Source organism: Diachasmimorpha longicaudata, chromosome 3, assembly GCF_034640455.1.
Source record: "Diachasmimorpha longicaudata isolate KC_UGA_2023 chromosome 3, iyDiaLong2, whole genome shotgun sequence".
In the NCBI taxonomy this organism is placed as follows: domain Eukaryota; kingdom Metazoa; phylum Arthropoda; class Insecta; order Hymenoptera; family Braconidae; genus Diachasmimorpha; species Diachasmimorpha longicaudata.
In genome coordinates, this window is record NC_087227.1 from 8276991 (window position 1) to 8290958 (window position 13968).

Here is a 13968-nt window from a genome sequence, read left to right on the forward strand (position 1 = left end):
CGTCAACAGGGGGAGATATTGGGAAATGAGTCAATATTGGTTTTCCTGTCGAAATAATAAGAGAACTCGTGTTTGACCTGTCTAGGTAGAAAATATTCCAGCAAGAGAAATGGATTTATATGTTTGAAAAAAATTGGAGCACTACCAAAATTCCATTCTCCACGTCTTCTTAAGAAACAAAAAATGCAAACAAATTCCACTTTAGGGGGTGAGTAGATGGGTCTTTATGGCAGCTAATCGGGGGAGATATTGCGAAATAAGTCAATACATTTTTATTTATTGAAAAAATAACAGAAATTTTATTAACTGATTTCACTAGAAAATCTATCAGCACCAATATCCATTAGTGACTTCTAAAGTAATTAGACCGCTGAAAAAAATCCCATTTGCCGCGAGAAATAAGAAATTAACACTGCAATTAAATGCCGCTTTAGGGAGTGAGCGGAAAAAGTCTTTGTGAACGCCAGCTCATTAGCAGGGGCGATATTGAGAAATGAGTTGACATCATTTTACCTGTTGAAAAAATTATTAAAATAACTGGTTTGCCTTGTGGTACTAAAAAATATACTAGAAAAAAATATAGTTTTATAAATTGAAGAAAAAACACCACTAACGTTTCACTTTAGGGGTCGCGTTCCCCGTTCCCAACACATAAATGAGTCATTCAAAAGGAAAAAAAAATAGGACACTGGCTCATAATATTTTCATCAGCTGTCCATCGCATTATCCTTTTATTGCTCCTCTTGTCCAAAAAATACCTGAGAGTTGTACATAATCGCGTGCTCTCGAGGGGATGAAATCAATGGTGAGATGCTGCTGTGAGCGCATGTGGGATAACGAATCCACTGCGTTGAGCTCCAATACGCAGTGCTAAAGACCCACAGTCGCTCTCGAACCAGAGTCAGTGCAGCACTGATTTTTGACTCCACACTCTACCCGACTTATTGTTTTGAGTGAAGGGTCGTGGATATCAGCAACCATGAAGGACCAGGAAACCACGGGTTGCCAGAAGAAACCGACTAAATTGAGAAATTTAATCTACAAGACTGAAGCATTTGACTCTCTTAATCCGCGAGGGACCGAGGTAATTCTCCAATTACCATTGATTTCCGTCATTTGCCAAGAATTTCTTGACGTTTGCAGAGGGTTAATGACACTATCCAGTGCTCCGCCCCATTTGTCTCTCCAGGGGTGACTTAAAAAATTTTCAATCATAAATAACTACTTGTTAATTTGTTGTATTTTTTTATTTTGAGATTACCCCTGAAATGGGATTTTTTTGTTGCAGAAAACTCTGTGCTCCGGACAAGTATGTCTCGGGAGTATCATGACACTCCCCTTCCACGGGACTGAGCCGCGAAAAAAAGAGGAAATCCTCGTCCACGCGAAGGACTTCCTGGACCAATATTTCACGTCCATTCGGAGGTGAGTTAATCATTCAGTGAATAATTGAAAAACCATTAAAGTTCGTCACTGGAACAGGGGAAAGTACTGCCCACTGTCCTAACAAAGAGATTTATTAATAGTCAATTATTAAATTCAGATTGAACAGCGATGCTCATCACACCCGATGGGAGAGCGTTCAGAAGGAGGTCCTGATGACCGGTACCTATCAACTCAGCGAGACAGAATTAGTTTTCGGCGCTAAATTGGCATGGAGAAATGCAGCACGATGCATAGGACGAATTCAGTGGTCAAAACTCCAGGTTTTCGATTGCCGTTACGTGACAACCACCAGCGGAATGTTTGAAGCAATATGCAATCACATCAAGTACGGAACTAACAAAGGCAACATAAGGTGAATTACAGTCATCCAATTATCATAAATCGATTGAGGAAAAAATCGGTAGTGATTTGTTGAATGAAAATGACGATTTTCTTGTTTACTTTCTGGTTTTCTCAAGGTCTGCCATCACGATATTCCCACAACGAACCGACGGCAAGCACGATTACCGTGTCTGGAATACACAGTTGATCGGTTACGCTGGATATAAAAATAAGGATGGCAGTATTCTCGGTGATCCTGCAAATGCGGAATTCACTGATGTGAGATATATCGCTGTTAATGTCATTTAAATTTGTCTTCATCAGATTGAGGAATGAATTTTGGAAAATATTTTTAGTTATGTCTCAAACTCGGATGGAGAGGTCCGCGTTCGGGGATACGGACTCGATTCGATGTTTTGCCGCTTGTTCTTTCAGCCAACGGACATGATCCTGATTACTTTGACATTCCGGCGGAGCTTATTCTCGAAGTTCCTTTGAAACATCCAACGTAAGTGTCGTTTACAGTTCGATAATCAAGAAATTTTGTTCTGTCCCTAAAATTGAATAGAAAATTTTTTGCGTTTGTTTAACGTGCGTAAAAAACATCCTTTACACCCCTTGTGACACTATGTACTTTCTCAAATTCAGATACGAATGGTTCGAAGAAATGCAATTAAAGTGGTTTGCCGTACCCGCAGTCTCATCAATGGTCTTTGACTGCGGAGGTCTGGAATTCACAGCAACTCCCTTCAACGGATGGTACATGAGCACCGAAATTGGGGCGCGTGATCTCTGTGACGTCAATCGTTACAATCTTCTCGAGGTAATTACCCATAAACTTGCGAAGAGTGAAAATTACCATGTCTTTGCTTGAAAAATACATGATTTATTCGAAGAACAAGGAGACGCGCGTCATTAGTTTATCTCGATGTTTTTTGTAATATCCTCAGACAATAGCTATTAACATGGGCCTGGACACACGAACGCCAATCACTCTCTGGAAAGATAAAGCCATGATAGAAGCAAACGTCGCTGTTTTGTACAGCTTTCAGGTAATTTATCCGCACGTACGGTTGATACTGGTATCAGTAATGGAATTCCTCTCGGGAAAAAGAAACATTTTCCCCTGAGGCAAGGGGGAGAGATGTGTGATCCAATAAAGACTCGCTTTTTCATCCCAGATTAAGAACGTAACAATAGTGGATCATCACACAGCATCCGAATCCTTCATGAAACATTACGAAAACGAGATGAGACTGAGGAAGGGATGTCCAGCTGACTGGTTGTGGATTGTACCTCCACTATCGGGCTCAGCAACACCCGTTTTCCACCAGGAAATGGCGCTTTATCACTTGAAGCCGTCGTATGACGCCCAGGACCCGGCCTGGAAGACCCACGTCTGGAAAAAGGGCAGGGACAAGAAGTCGACGTCGAAAAAACCGAGGAGGAAGTTCCATTTCAAGCAGATTGCTCGGTAATATTGAATTTCAACACGTCAGCAGGGAAAATTCGTACTTTCTGTAACTTCCAGTATTTTCAACTGCTTCTAGGGCTGTCAAGTTCACATCGAAATTGTTTGGTCGTGCGCTATCTCGTCGCATAAAAGCGACTGTGCTGTTTGCGACTGAGACAGGCACGTCCCAGATGTATGCCGAGAAACTTGGCGAACTTCTTGGTCATGCCTTTCATTCACAAGTCCTCAACATGGCTGAGTATGATATCAGCAACATCGAGCACGAGGCTCTTTTGCTCGTGATTACTTCGACGTTTGGTAACGGCGATCCACCGGAGAATGGAGAGGTCTTTGCACAAAATCTTTACGCCATGAAGATGAATGAGACTTATGTCAATAGTGAAGCTAAAATCAGGTAGGTCTATCTTTTTTTATTTTTCACAATATGATATAAAATCTTCAGCTTCTCATAATTTTTCCAAGAAGCCCAAAGATAAACAAAACCGTCTTAATATTTATTCGGAATCATATTGGTACTTTGTGAGCAACATCAACTTCTTTTTCCTTAGTCTGGCATCATCAAAGTCCTTCATCAAGGCCAACAGTCAGACCGAAGTCGGAAGTATAAAAAAATTGGACAGATTGGACTCGCTCCGAGGTTCGACGACGGAGTCTCAAAATGAAGACACATTCGGACCGTTGAGTAACGTTAGGTTCGCTGTATTTGCTCTCGGCTCATCGGCCTATCCGAACTTCTGCGCATTCGGCCGATATGTGGATAATCTCCTCGGGGAGCTCGGGGGCGAACGCCTCCTTAAATTGTCCCAGGGGGATGAAATGTGCGGACAAGAGCAGGCCTTCAGAAAATGGGCGGCTGATACTTTTGCCGTTGCGTGCGAGACCTTCTGTCTCGATGACGACGAGACGCTGCTCGAGGTAGCGCTGTCACTCGGATCTGAAGCCCTGTCGCGATCCACTGTGAGGTTCGTCGACGCCGATCCTCAACCGATTGCCAAATGTAAGGATTTTGTCCATTTGAAAGGATATTTTTTGCTATTGAGGGGGTGGATCAATCGGTTATTTACTATTTATTGTTGCAGCTCTTAGCAAATGTCATAATCGAAATGTAACGACCTGCAATATGTTGAAGAAAACTGATCTGAGTGGAGGGATTGCTGGGTAAGTGTTCAGATAAAAATAAAAATTCACAAGTGATAAGCGAAAAATGGGCTCAGGGTTCGCCAAGATGATATGAAATGTCTAATCCATTTGTTGTAAAAAGAATTTATTAAAAAACTGATTGGTTTTTACGTCTGAAGTGGAACGACTCTTCTTCTCGAGCTCGACGACCTCGCCAGCATGGAAATTCCATACAAACCTGGCGATCACCTGGGTGTCTTCGCTTGTAACAAAATTGAACTGGTGGAGGGAATCCTGGCGCGTATGGAGGCCACAATGAACTTCGACACTCCGATGGAGCTTCAAACCCAGAAGCAGTCTCACACCCCGAACGGAATTATCAAGACGTGGGTTCCACACGAAAGATTCTCGCCGAATTCACTCAGAATGCTTTTGACTCGATTCCTGGACATCACGACACCACCGACACCGAACTTGCTGAGATACTTTTCGTCGATAGCGACTAATCAGAAGGAGAAGACGCAGTTGAATCTTCTAGCAACTGTGAGTGAAAAACTTCATCAGAAAATTGAAAGAAAGAATCACTTCAATGACTTCTGTGGAGAGAGGAGGTCTTCAGGAAGGTTTCTAGTTACATGAGCATTTTTTTTTTAGGACTCAGCGGCCTATGAAGACTGGAAGCACTGGAAATACCCGAATTTATTAGAGGTCCTTGTGGAATTTCCGTCGGTGAAGCCCTACGCTCCTTTATTTGTCCTCCACTTGACACCTCTTCAGCCCCGATTCTACAGTATTTCCTCATCTCCACTGGTGCATCAGGGACAGATTCATTTGACCGTTGCCATTGTCCAATACAAATCACAGGGTAAACACCACCAACATCCAACATAATTCCAAATTACTCTCGAGTCTCATTTTTTAAATTTTTATTCGGAAGTTTAACTGACAGCAGAAATTGTCATTCATGTGAACGAAATTTTTAATTAAGGGGGAAGTGGACCAGTGCATTACGGTGTCTGCTCCAATTACTTGAACGAGATAACGGACGGAGAGCCACTCTACGTGTTTGTCCGCAGGTAGAAGCATTTTTAATTATAATTAAAACCGGGTGGAATGTTTTCAGGAGAAGGGGATGTTATGCAGTGCTTTTATTGCACCTACTTTATCATTCAAATAATAAAGATAATAATTGCATGAAGCGCTGGACGATTCCATAATTCTTCTGACGATTGTTAATTCCAGTGCACCGAATTTCTACATGCCACCGAATCCCGAGCCCCCCATGATACTCGTGGGTCCGGGCACAGGAATCGCGCCCTTCCGGGGTTTCTGGCACCATCGAAATGCCCAGAAGTTACTCAACAAAAGTAATTATTTCGGTTATCACCGGGAAGTCTTTTGTCCGTCTCAATACTGAGAATTCAATTGAAATTCCAGGTCAAGAGTTCGGGAAGATCTGGCTCTTCTTCGGCTGCCGTCAAAGATGTCTCGATCTCTACCGGCAGGAGAAGAGGGAGATGATGGAGACAGGTGTCTTGGATAGAGTATTTTTGGCATTGTCTCGTGAGACTGGAGTCAAGAAGGTACAGAATGAATGTTAAAGGATTGTGGAACTGTAGGAATTCCGGTTTGTTTATCTTATTTTTTATTTTCAGACTTACGTGCAAGACATGATCCAATCAGAAGCCTCACAAATCTTCAATATGCTTGTGCATGAGCAAGGACACTTCTACGTATGTGGTGATTGCACAATGGCCGAAGATGTGTATCAAACCTTGAAGCTAATTATCCAAATGCATGGACACATGAATGATAAGCAAGTCGAGGCTTACATGCTGTCGCTGAGGGTAAATATTGAAATTAATTATTGTAATCTCTGTGTGGGGTAACAAAATCGAATGTTCTTCTTCTCAGGATCAGAACAGGTACCACGAGGATATTTTCGGTATCACATTCCGAACGGCTGAGGTTCACAACAGATCTCGCGAGACCGCGAGAATACGTCTAGCTACTGAGCCAACATCAAGCTGAATTATTGAAGAAACATATCAAAAGCCCTTGGATGAATCGATTTATTGAATATATAAACTAATACGATCAAAATGTAATGAAAATTTAATCAAAGATAACTGGAGTCTTCTTGTATTTGTGACTGTCAATCTTCTGGAACTGCATGCTCTATTTTTGATGACGACTCACTATTAAATCGAGTCTGTAATATACTCAACAACTGATTCCATATCAATCGCACAAATTTTTCTGTAGTCACTGGATAAATTAGAGGGAACAGAATTTAAAATAATGGAGTACAAGGGGGAACTTGGAGAGTGAATGTGATCATTTATTGTAGCATTTGAGTTCGTTTTTCTTATGACAGTGGAGGTGTGCTTGAGATGTACTGAGTGGATTAGGGGTTTCGGGAAGTCTTGAAAAACTGTAATTGGTGAGAATAAAGACATCACGAGCAGTAAAATACGTGAATAGAATAAATTTCCTTTCGTTTGTCGCCTTGGATTTTTTATTTGAAGATTGATGCATGTAATAATATAATATTCATTACAATAGTGAGCAGCTCAGTAGAAATTATGTTTAATTGTAATAATAAATAAAAATTCCGCGACAGTTTCGTAAAATGTCCTGCCGTTCATTCATATTTTATTTCTCTTCGTGCGAAAAAAAAATTGTAGATTTTTTAATACAAGATGTAACTTATATTACTCAGGTACAATTTGGCAAATATTCCAAATATTATTTAGCGAATATTATAGGTATTTTTCAGAGGTCCTTTAGCAATCACCCTGATCCCAATAAAATGATGTACAATTGCCCTCACCGTTGCATACCTGTCGGTGGAATGAATGCAATAGAAATTGTTCTCATACTTTATAAATGAAAAAGAGGAAACGAGATTACCTTCGTCGGCATTTTTGGATTCTCTGGATCCCATTCGCATTCGACCCCGATCGGGGCAACTTCCCTTCCGAATAAGTGTTGGTCGCCACATAAGATTGGTTTATCGCACTCTATGGGATCCTAAACAATTCCAATGAAATTAGAATTTATTTTTGAAATATACCTTCGAGGTAATTTATTCAGCGTTACTTACTCCATTGAAAGGGGGATAATTATGTGCAGAACACAAAATTTTCGCTTTTCGTGGACAGGCCATTGGGTCGAGACCCAGAGAATCTGAGAAGGATTCTAAAAATAGAGGACATAAGTGGCTAATTAACGCATGACCACGCAGTTAATAATTTTTGCAAATAAATTTCCACACAGAAGAATATGTCTTTGGAATATTTTCAAAAATCTTCGAAGATTCTTCCAAAGAGTCTTTCGGTGACCCAAAAGGACTCTCAGAGTGCACATTTTTCCAGAGGCAATTAGCTTTTCGATTCTAGTTTAAAATGAAACTTACTATCAGGAGCTATGCCTCCATCAACGTACACAGCAACCAAGAGCACCGCCACGACTGCACCCAACTTAAGAATGAAATTCGCCATCTCGAACGTTGAATTCGTAATGGAAGAAGAAGAACTGTGATACATCGCATCATTTTTTTCGTTTATATACAATATCGGGGGGTTATTATCTAAATGAGCTTCAATTGAGTGAATCGTAAATGCGTAAATGTGTCCTAACAGCGTCACTGGTAAATCAGTTCCGAAATTCACAGTTAATTACGTTAATCGAAGGAAAAGGTAAACGCTTTCATGATCACGTACACCCAGCCAAAGCTATAGCCCGCAGTCTTAAACTCCTTCTGTTCGGATTTTTGGTGATTAAGCCTATGACGTATTTTCCCTATCTTCTGATGGACACAAAATTATGAAAAAAATTTCATCATCGAGTCACATTAGCCACCTTGTGAATGGCGTTAGCCCAATTGCATCAGAAATTTTGGGAATGGTCACACGGTTCCAGAGGCGTCGTCGTGAGATACGAAGTCCGTAAGTAGAAAATTAAATTTGTTATTGTTAAAGCGAAACTGCCATACAATTCACAGTTGATTGAACCAATTGAATGAAAAGCTGAATGATCCTATCACCCCTCTGATGATTTTTGATTTGTGATTCGTTTATCATCTTTTTTTATTTTCAGATTTATGTGCAAGACATGATCCCATCAGAAGCCTGGCAAATCTTGAATGTACCTGTTCATGAACAAGGCCACTTCTACGTACGCGATGATTGCACAATGGCCGAGGATGTATATTAAACCTTGAAGCTGAGCATCCAAATGGATGGCCCGATTAATGATAAACAAGTCGAGGTTTACTTTCTGTCTCTGAGGGTAAATATTAACATTAAATATTAACAGCTTTAATTGAAGTCATTGGGAGGTCGTTTGCAAGGGTCGTTTAGCCCTCAGAACCATTCTCATATCAGCTTTAAATAATTGTAGAGTTGTTTAAAAACCGTGTATAATATAATTTCCTCTCCTTTTCTAAACAAAACCCAGGTATTCCGTAGAGAACTCATGAAAAACACTTACAATCAAGTATTCTTTATTGTTTTAAAATCAATATATGTAAAAAATATCATATACAATAATAACATTCAAGAGGGCGATGCATAACAATTGATATAAATAATTTGCTTTGGCCCTAAATATTATTTTCTCATGGAATATATCACATGGTCGAGTGGGCTGTTCAATAATTTTCATGTAATAATACATCGACGAATTTCAATATCTACTTTTTATTCCCTCGCAAACGAAAAAAAAATGCGATAACTATAACAATACCCATGGCACCACCCAAAGCGAATAGTGACCAGCAGACTACATTAATTAACCGCAGATTATCCAGTAACTCCCGGTTCAATTGATCAATTAATTCATCGGGGAGGTCTATTCCCTGCAAAATAATCATTAGAAAGGTTCATCACAAAAAATTATAAACATACGCATACCTCATCGAACCATAGAATGGGCATGAGAGTCGTGTTGAGACGAGAAGTCAGAGACACCTTGTCAACTGGACGCAAGAAGATGTTAAATTGGCCGCGTTTGCTTCCTCTCAGAGGTGCCCCAGTGTCCTGTGAAAAGTTCATTGAACCCATTCCTCAATTAAATTGATCAAAAAATATTATAAAAAAGGAAATCAGTAACGCAGTGGTAAAATGATATGAGTTGACTTATCTCTCAGTCAAATATTTGTGCGTTATCTCCGAATTTAAGAGAGATAGCGGAATTTTAGTAATGACATTTGTTGTAGAACTCAGTTTTCTCTACAAAAAAGGTAATAATAAAAATTCGTCTACCTTCCGTAGATTTCGACATATTTATCAAAAGCTGGTGAATAATTCCAAGTGATATATCGCATTTTACCACTTCGCTACTGAAATTTGTGGACTCAATTTGGCAAGTGCATCCCTCGAGAACTTACGGGCTGTAAGTCCACGAAATTTTGATGCATCGCAGGAACAGGATTGAGACCCTCAACACCCTTCTGATATACCTCATGGGTCAAGTAAAAATGAGGATGAGTGAACACGATTGGCGCTCCTGAAGAAAAAAAATCATTTCTCATCTTTGACTATTTGTTTTGGGACAGAAGTTACCGTGGCACGATGAGAGCTCCAAGGCCCCATCCAACAGGCAGTCATCAATCCCTGATATTCCACTAGTCCTGTTTAGACAGTAGCACTGGTTCTGAGGTACCTTTTGCGGCGATAAAAAATTCGATTTTCTCGCTATGTATCGAAGCCCATCAATTCCTGAGTATTTGATGTCTTCGGAATACGCCAGAGATACTGTTCTGCAAGCGATAAGATATGATATTTATGTATTTCGCAAAGTATCATGAGTGATTTGGAGTGTAACGATGAATGAAACAAGATGGTCTCAAGATACGAAAATATCAAATTATCAAGGAATTTTTTCCTGGTCACTGCACCTTTTGCATGGTATCAGCATTATAATTTTTCTAAATAACAATCTTCCTCGTACGGAAATTTAATTTATTACCGGCATAAATCTACGGAGAAGATGTCTATCACGGACTGAGTAGTTTCGAAGGGAGGGTAAATAGTAGCATCCGTTCCATATACTTCGTTGCAGGAGCTGTTATCCTGCCACACATTTGTGAATTTGTAGTCGTCCCACGAGGACAATTGACCCACCATTGTCGCATAGGTTTTTCCACTGTTCACTGTGAATCTCCCTTCATCCGTATCATTTTTCTGGGAGAAATAATTCCCTCATGATTATCTCATAGTTGATCTGGAGAGTGCGGGGGAAAAGGAACCAACAGCAAGAGGGTGAATGTTTCTCAAGATCAGTTAAGATCAGATCAGTTGACCCATTTGTTCATCAATAAAGAAATTAGCAAATAAATAGGACTCACATAAGTTAAAAACGAAAACCTGAAGTTCCCGTCCGGCTGTCGAACAAGTGTCCGAGGGGCCAGCTTTTCGATTACTCTGCACCCTATTTTAAGAGCAATATCATTACTCTCACAGTTCAACACAATTCCATTGAAGAGAAAGTCCCTGGGTGTGGTTATGAGGAACATATCCTTCGTGTTGTTAAAAAGTTCTGGAATTATTCGATCGAGAAGTTGAACGAGGGATGGTAATTCCCGCTCCGTTGAGTCAATCAGCCCCTGGAATAGTAATTTGTAATCAGAATACACGAAAATAATGATTTTAAATTGAATTACCATCAGAGGCAAATTGACGATATGAATTGCATCGGTATCGGTGAGAGGGTACGAGGCATTCGCATCAAATTCAAAAGAATGGTACTCGTTGTATGATAGTGTGTCTCCATCCTGAGTTATGTTGAATTTAGATCTGTGCTGTCTGTATAAAGTAAAAAACTCGTTAATTCATAATCTTATTATCATTTGTACGTAAAGTGAAATTTTGCACACAGGATTACTTGTAAATGTAGGGCCCAACTTCTCGCAGAAGGGATTTATTCCCATTCATTACCCCATCAGGATTTGTAACGTTGAAAAAATATACTTTGTAAATAATCGGTACCGGTGTTATTTTCCATCTATCGTACGCCTCGGTGCCGTTCACCAGCGGAATAGCCTGCGAATTAATAACTCATGACCAAATTTTCTCCAGATAAATGGTTACATGAAGAAAAAATGACTTACCTCGTTTATTCCTTCATGAACAATAATGGGTAACACGACATATTTTGAACATATCCCAAGAATACATGCGACTATCGCTAGCCCGATAAAACAACCGTAGCAAATTCCCAATTTCCTACCCATGTTGTTGGGGCCACGGTATTTAGGGTATAAATCGATTGAGTGATCTCAGCCGGGTTCTATGATTTCGTAAGAAATCATTATCCACGGAAAAATTGATAAGATATATATAATCGAAGAACGATTGTAATCGTGGTATTTCTGGAGAAGGGAGATTGACCGTGATTGATTAATTGATTGGCTTCGTGAGAAGTCATTCTTGTGCTTTTAGTCTAGTTGGCAAATATAAAAAATATTATATACACATGTATATGTATATATATATTTTATATACATAATTTATTGTCAAATATAGGAGATCGCAAGAACACATGACTCATTTCACAATAGAACATTTCTGAAGATTCTAAGTACTTTCAATAATTTATACATACCTATTAACAATATAAATATCTTCACATATTTTTGTCAATAAATAATAAAATAAAAATATGTACAATTTCAATTAACTAGATAACGGATATAAGTCACTCAAATAAAGTGCTCTAATTGGATTTTTTTTCCAGGGATTGAGGTGATGTACTTGGTACTTTCGTTTTCGAGGTACTTGTGGGTGTTTGTACATTCGTTGTTTCGGTTTCCACCGGTGATAGGGCTGTTGACAAGTCAGTTTTGTACTCGTGGAGTGACTCGGCTTGTAATCTCTTGGCATCGAGGGACTTCATGTATGCGAGGAAAGATGTCCAGACGAGACTGCAGATGCTGACGTAAACGACACGATTTCTCTCGGGGATGAGGACAAAGTTTATCGTTTGAAGGATTGGCCATACGCAGATGCCCATCTGTAATAGGAGGCCCTTAGCACAACAATCACACGTCGTGGAAACACTAAAATCAGAGGGTCTAATGGGAGAAAGGGGGAGCGAGGGTCAAATTACTGCAGCGGTTAAGGGTCAATCTACAATTATTCTTCATTTATCCCTTACGTTTGACCCACACGACCATTTGACGGTCTCGCTCTCTCTCATTTCGCCCTCATCGTCACACCCTTTTTACCCTTTGATAACATTTGTTCGTCAAGACTGCCCGGGCGTATAGGTATCGTATACCCACTCCCAAGAAGTCAATCCTATCTTCATACTCAATTTTTAAATATTTACCCTCCACGTGGGAAAAATTTTTCTTTTGACTTCCTCCACACATTCCGAGACCGGTTTGAGCTCCAACAAATTCATACCGAAGAAGAAACAGCACATGGCCGCTGGCCCATACGTGACTTGTTCCACAAGAGCCTGAAAATGATGGCAAAATCCTTCGATCAATCACTTCATCATTGGCAAGCTATCCTATAGAGGATTTATGATCGGTACTTTGGTAATTGCGGATTTTAGTGTGGTCTTCGGCCACACTCGGGAGGCTATCGTTAGCCAACCGTAGAGAGTCGGTGCCACGAACAGTCCCCCGTAGAGGCTGAACCTCAGAGCTTGGAGGTAATTCAGTTCCTCCTTTGAGACGAATTTCTGCTGGAGCAGACATCCCGCTGGCCAGATCACCGAATACGCCGCCATGCCCCTGACCACTGGGTACTTGAGGGACAACTCCCGGAATTTGTAGAATATCACGCGTATTCTCATCTCCCGTTTGTTGAAACAAAATCCTGCAAACATATTTTTTATTGTATAATTTTTCAACTCTTCGAAAATACAAAAAATAATACTGGAGTGGAGGGAAAGGATTGTTATGATAGTATGGTTTGTCCAAGTCCTGATTCGATTATGAATAAATCATTACTTATGTCATTTGATTAGTTGGATTTGATATTTACAAAAATCCACCATTTTTGAGGCGATTATTAGCTCTAGGGTCTGAACTCCATTGAATCCACAGCAAAAAAAAATTCCTCCTCTTTCCAAAAAATCGGGGAATCCCACAGTACAGACCCAAAATTCTAAAAAAAAATCACTACCTCGCAAACGAAAAAATCCGAAGTCCTGCGTCTACAACCGGTCACCACTCGACTGAGCCAAACACGACAGCCCCCGGAGTCGTAACCCTGTCATGACGTAATCAAATGCCTTTGAACGCATGACGTTTCTTCACAACAATGAATTTACCTTGATTTGATCAGTCAGCTGATTCAAAGTGCAGGGGACAGTGCGAGTTTGGAGATTTTTCGAGTGTTGACACACTCGTGGAGTTGTCACGGGGGCATAAAAATCGATCGAGGAATTTTGTTCGAGTGAATACATGAGCGGATGTCAATGAATCACTGGCATTTTCAACGAGGTCTTGCAATTTTTTCAGAGAACAATTTTTACTCGTCGAACTGCGGGGTACACACGCGCACTGGTGACTACCTCGCGATGATGAAATATTTTTTTTCATTGTGTGCCATTCTTATCGCGGCCTCGAGAAAAATCCCACGATCAGGCGC

At 40.3% G+C, this 13968-nt stretch overlaps 4 protein-coding genes across 6 annotated transcripts; 1 reads left to right on the forward strand and 3 right to left on the reverse strand.

The window, feature by feature from the left end:
- The first annotated feature begins 874 nt into the window (after positions 1-874).
- Positions 875-6953, forward strand: LOC135160106 (nitric oxide synthase, salivary gland). Its single transcript, XM_064116292.1, has 18 exons — positions 875-1084; positions 1289-1425; positions 1544-1798; positions 1905-2046; positions 2124-2275; positions 2416-2590; positions 2718-2819; positions 2949-3241; positions 3318-3635; positions 3790-4238; positions 4321-4399; positions 4540-4903; positions 5015-5225; positions 5349-5436; positions 5603-5727; positions 5798-5943; positions 6016-6207; positions 6275-6953. Exons 1-18 carry the CDS (start codon positions 980-982, stop codon positions 6389-6391), a joined length of 3450 nt encoding a protein of 1149 aa, XP_063972362.1. The 5' UTR covers positions 875-979; the 3' UTR covers positions 6392-6953.
- LOC135160118 (uncharacterized) lies at positions 6866-8732 on the reverse strand. Its single transcript, XM_064116309.1, has 4 exons — positions 7779-8732; positions 7467-7561; positions 7274-7393; positions 6866-7203 (listed from the first exon to the last, which is right to left on the reverse strand). Exons 1-4 carry the CDS (start codon positions 7906-7908, stop codon positions 7147-7149), a joined length of 402 nt encoding a protein of 133 aa, XP_063972379.1. The 5' UTR covers positions 7909-8732; the 3' UTR covers positions 6866-7146.
- Positions 8733-8850: 118 nt separating this feature from the next.
- LOC135160113 (sensory neuron membrane protein 2-like) lies at positions 8851-11769 on the reverse strand. The gene is made up of 9 exons (XM_064116300.1): positions 11475-11769; positions 11249-11406; positions 11028-11169; positions 10713-10970; positions 10334-10548; positions 9928-10124; positions 9753-9871; positions 9277-9402; positions 8851-9221 (listed from the first exon to the last, which is right to left on the reverse strand). The coding sequence occupies exons 1-9, from the start codon at positions 11595-11597 to the stop codon at positions 9057-9059; spliced, it is 1503 nt and encodes a 500-aa protein (XP_063972370.1). The 5' UTR covers positions 11598-11769; the 3' UTR covers positions 8851-9056.
- Positions 11770-11848: 79 nt separating this feature from the next.
- On the reverse strand, positions 11849-13907 carry LOC135160116 (mpv17-like protein). 3 transcript variants are annotated; one of them, XM_064116305.1, is made up of 4 exons: positions 13649-13907; positions 12905-13191; positions 12695-12826; positions 11849-12376 (listed from the first exon to the last, which is right to left on the reverse strand). In XM_064116305.1, the coding sequence occupies exons 2-4, from the start codon at positions 13166-13168 to the stop codon at positions 12080-12082; spliced, it is 693 nt and encodes a 230-aa protein (XP_063972375.1). In that variant the 5' UTR covers positions 13169-13191; positions 13649-13907; the 3' UTR covers positions 11849-12079. The 3 variants fall into 3 exon arrangements, with proteins under 3 accessions (XP_063972375.1, XP_063972374.1, XP_063972376.1); XM_064116304.1 differs by having other exon boundaries at positions 13501-13906; XM_064116306.1 differs by lacking the exon at positions 13649-13907 and adding an exon at positions 13360-13491.
- Positions 13908-13968: the final 61 nt, after the last annotated feature.

Coding starts and splice junctions, on each gene's coding strand:
- LOC135160106 (XM_064116292.1), top strand. CDS start 980: ATGAAGGACCAGGAAACCACGGGTTGCCAGAAGAAACCGACTAAATTG. Junction 2,047..2,123: donor CAAATGCGGAATTCACTGAT/GTGAGATATATC, acceptor AAATATTTTTAG/TTATGTCTCAAACTCGGATG. Junction 3,242..3,317: donor CATTTCAAGCAGATTGCTCG/GTAATATTGAAT, acceptor AACTGCTTCTAG/GGCTGTCAAGTTCACATCGA.
- LOC135160118 (XM_064116309.1), bottom strand. CDS start 7,908: ATGTATCACAGTTCTTCTTCTTCCATTACGAATTCAACGTTCGAGATG. Junction 7,562..7,778: donor TGGAGGCATAGCTCCTGATA/GTAAGTTTCATT, acceptor CTCTATTTTTAG/AATCCTTCTCAGATTCTCTG. Junction 7,394..7,466: donor ATTATCCCCCTTTCAATGGA/GTAAGTAACGCT, acceptor GGAATTGTTTAG/GATCCCATAGAGTGCGATAA.
- LOC135160113 (XM_064116300.1), bottom strand. CDS start 11,597: ATGGGTAGGAAATTGGGAATTTGCTACGGTTGTTTTATCGGGCTAGCG. Junction 10,971..11,027: donor TCGTCAATTTGCCTCTGATG/GTAATTCAATTT, acceptor TTACTATTCCAG/GGGCTGATTGACTCAACGGA. Junction 10,549..10,712: donor GGTTTTCGTTTTTAACTTAT/GTGAGTCCTATT, acceptor TATTTCTCCCAG/AAAAATGATACGGATGAAGG.
- LOC135160116 (XM_064116305.1), bottom strand. CDS start 13,168: ATGAGAATACGCGTGATATTCTACAAATTCCGGGAGTTGTCCCTCAAG. Junction 12,827..12,904: donor TAAAATCCGCAATTACCAAA/GTACCGATCATA, acceptor CATCATTTTCAG/GCTCTTGTGGAACAAGTCAC. Junction 12,377..12,694: donor AAATTTTTCCCACGTGGAGG/GTAAATATTTAA, acceptor CTCCTATTACAG/ATGGGCATCTGCGTATGGCC.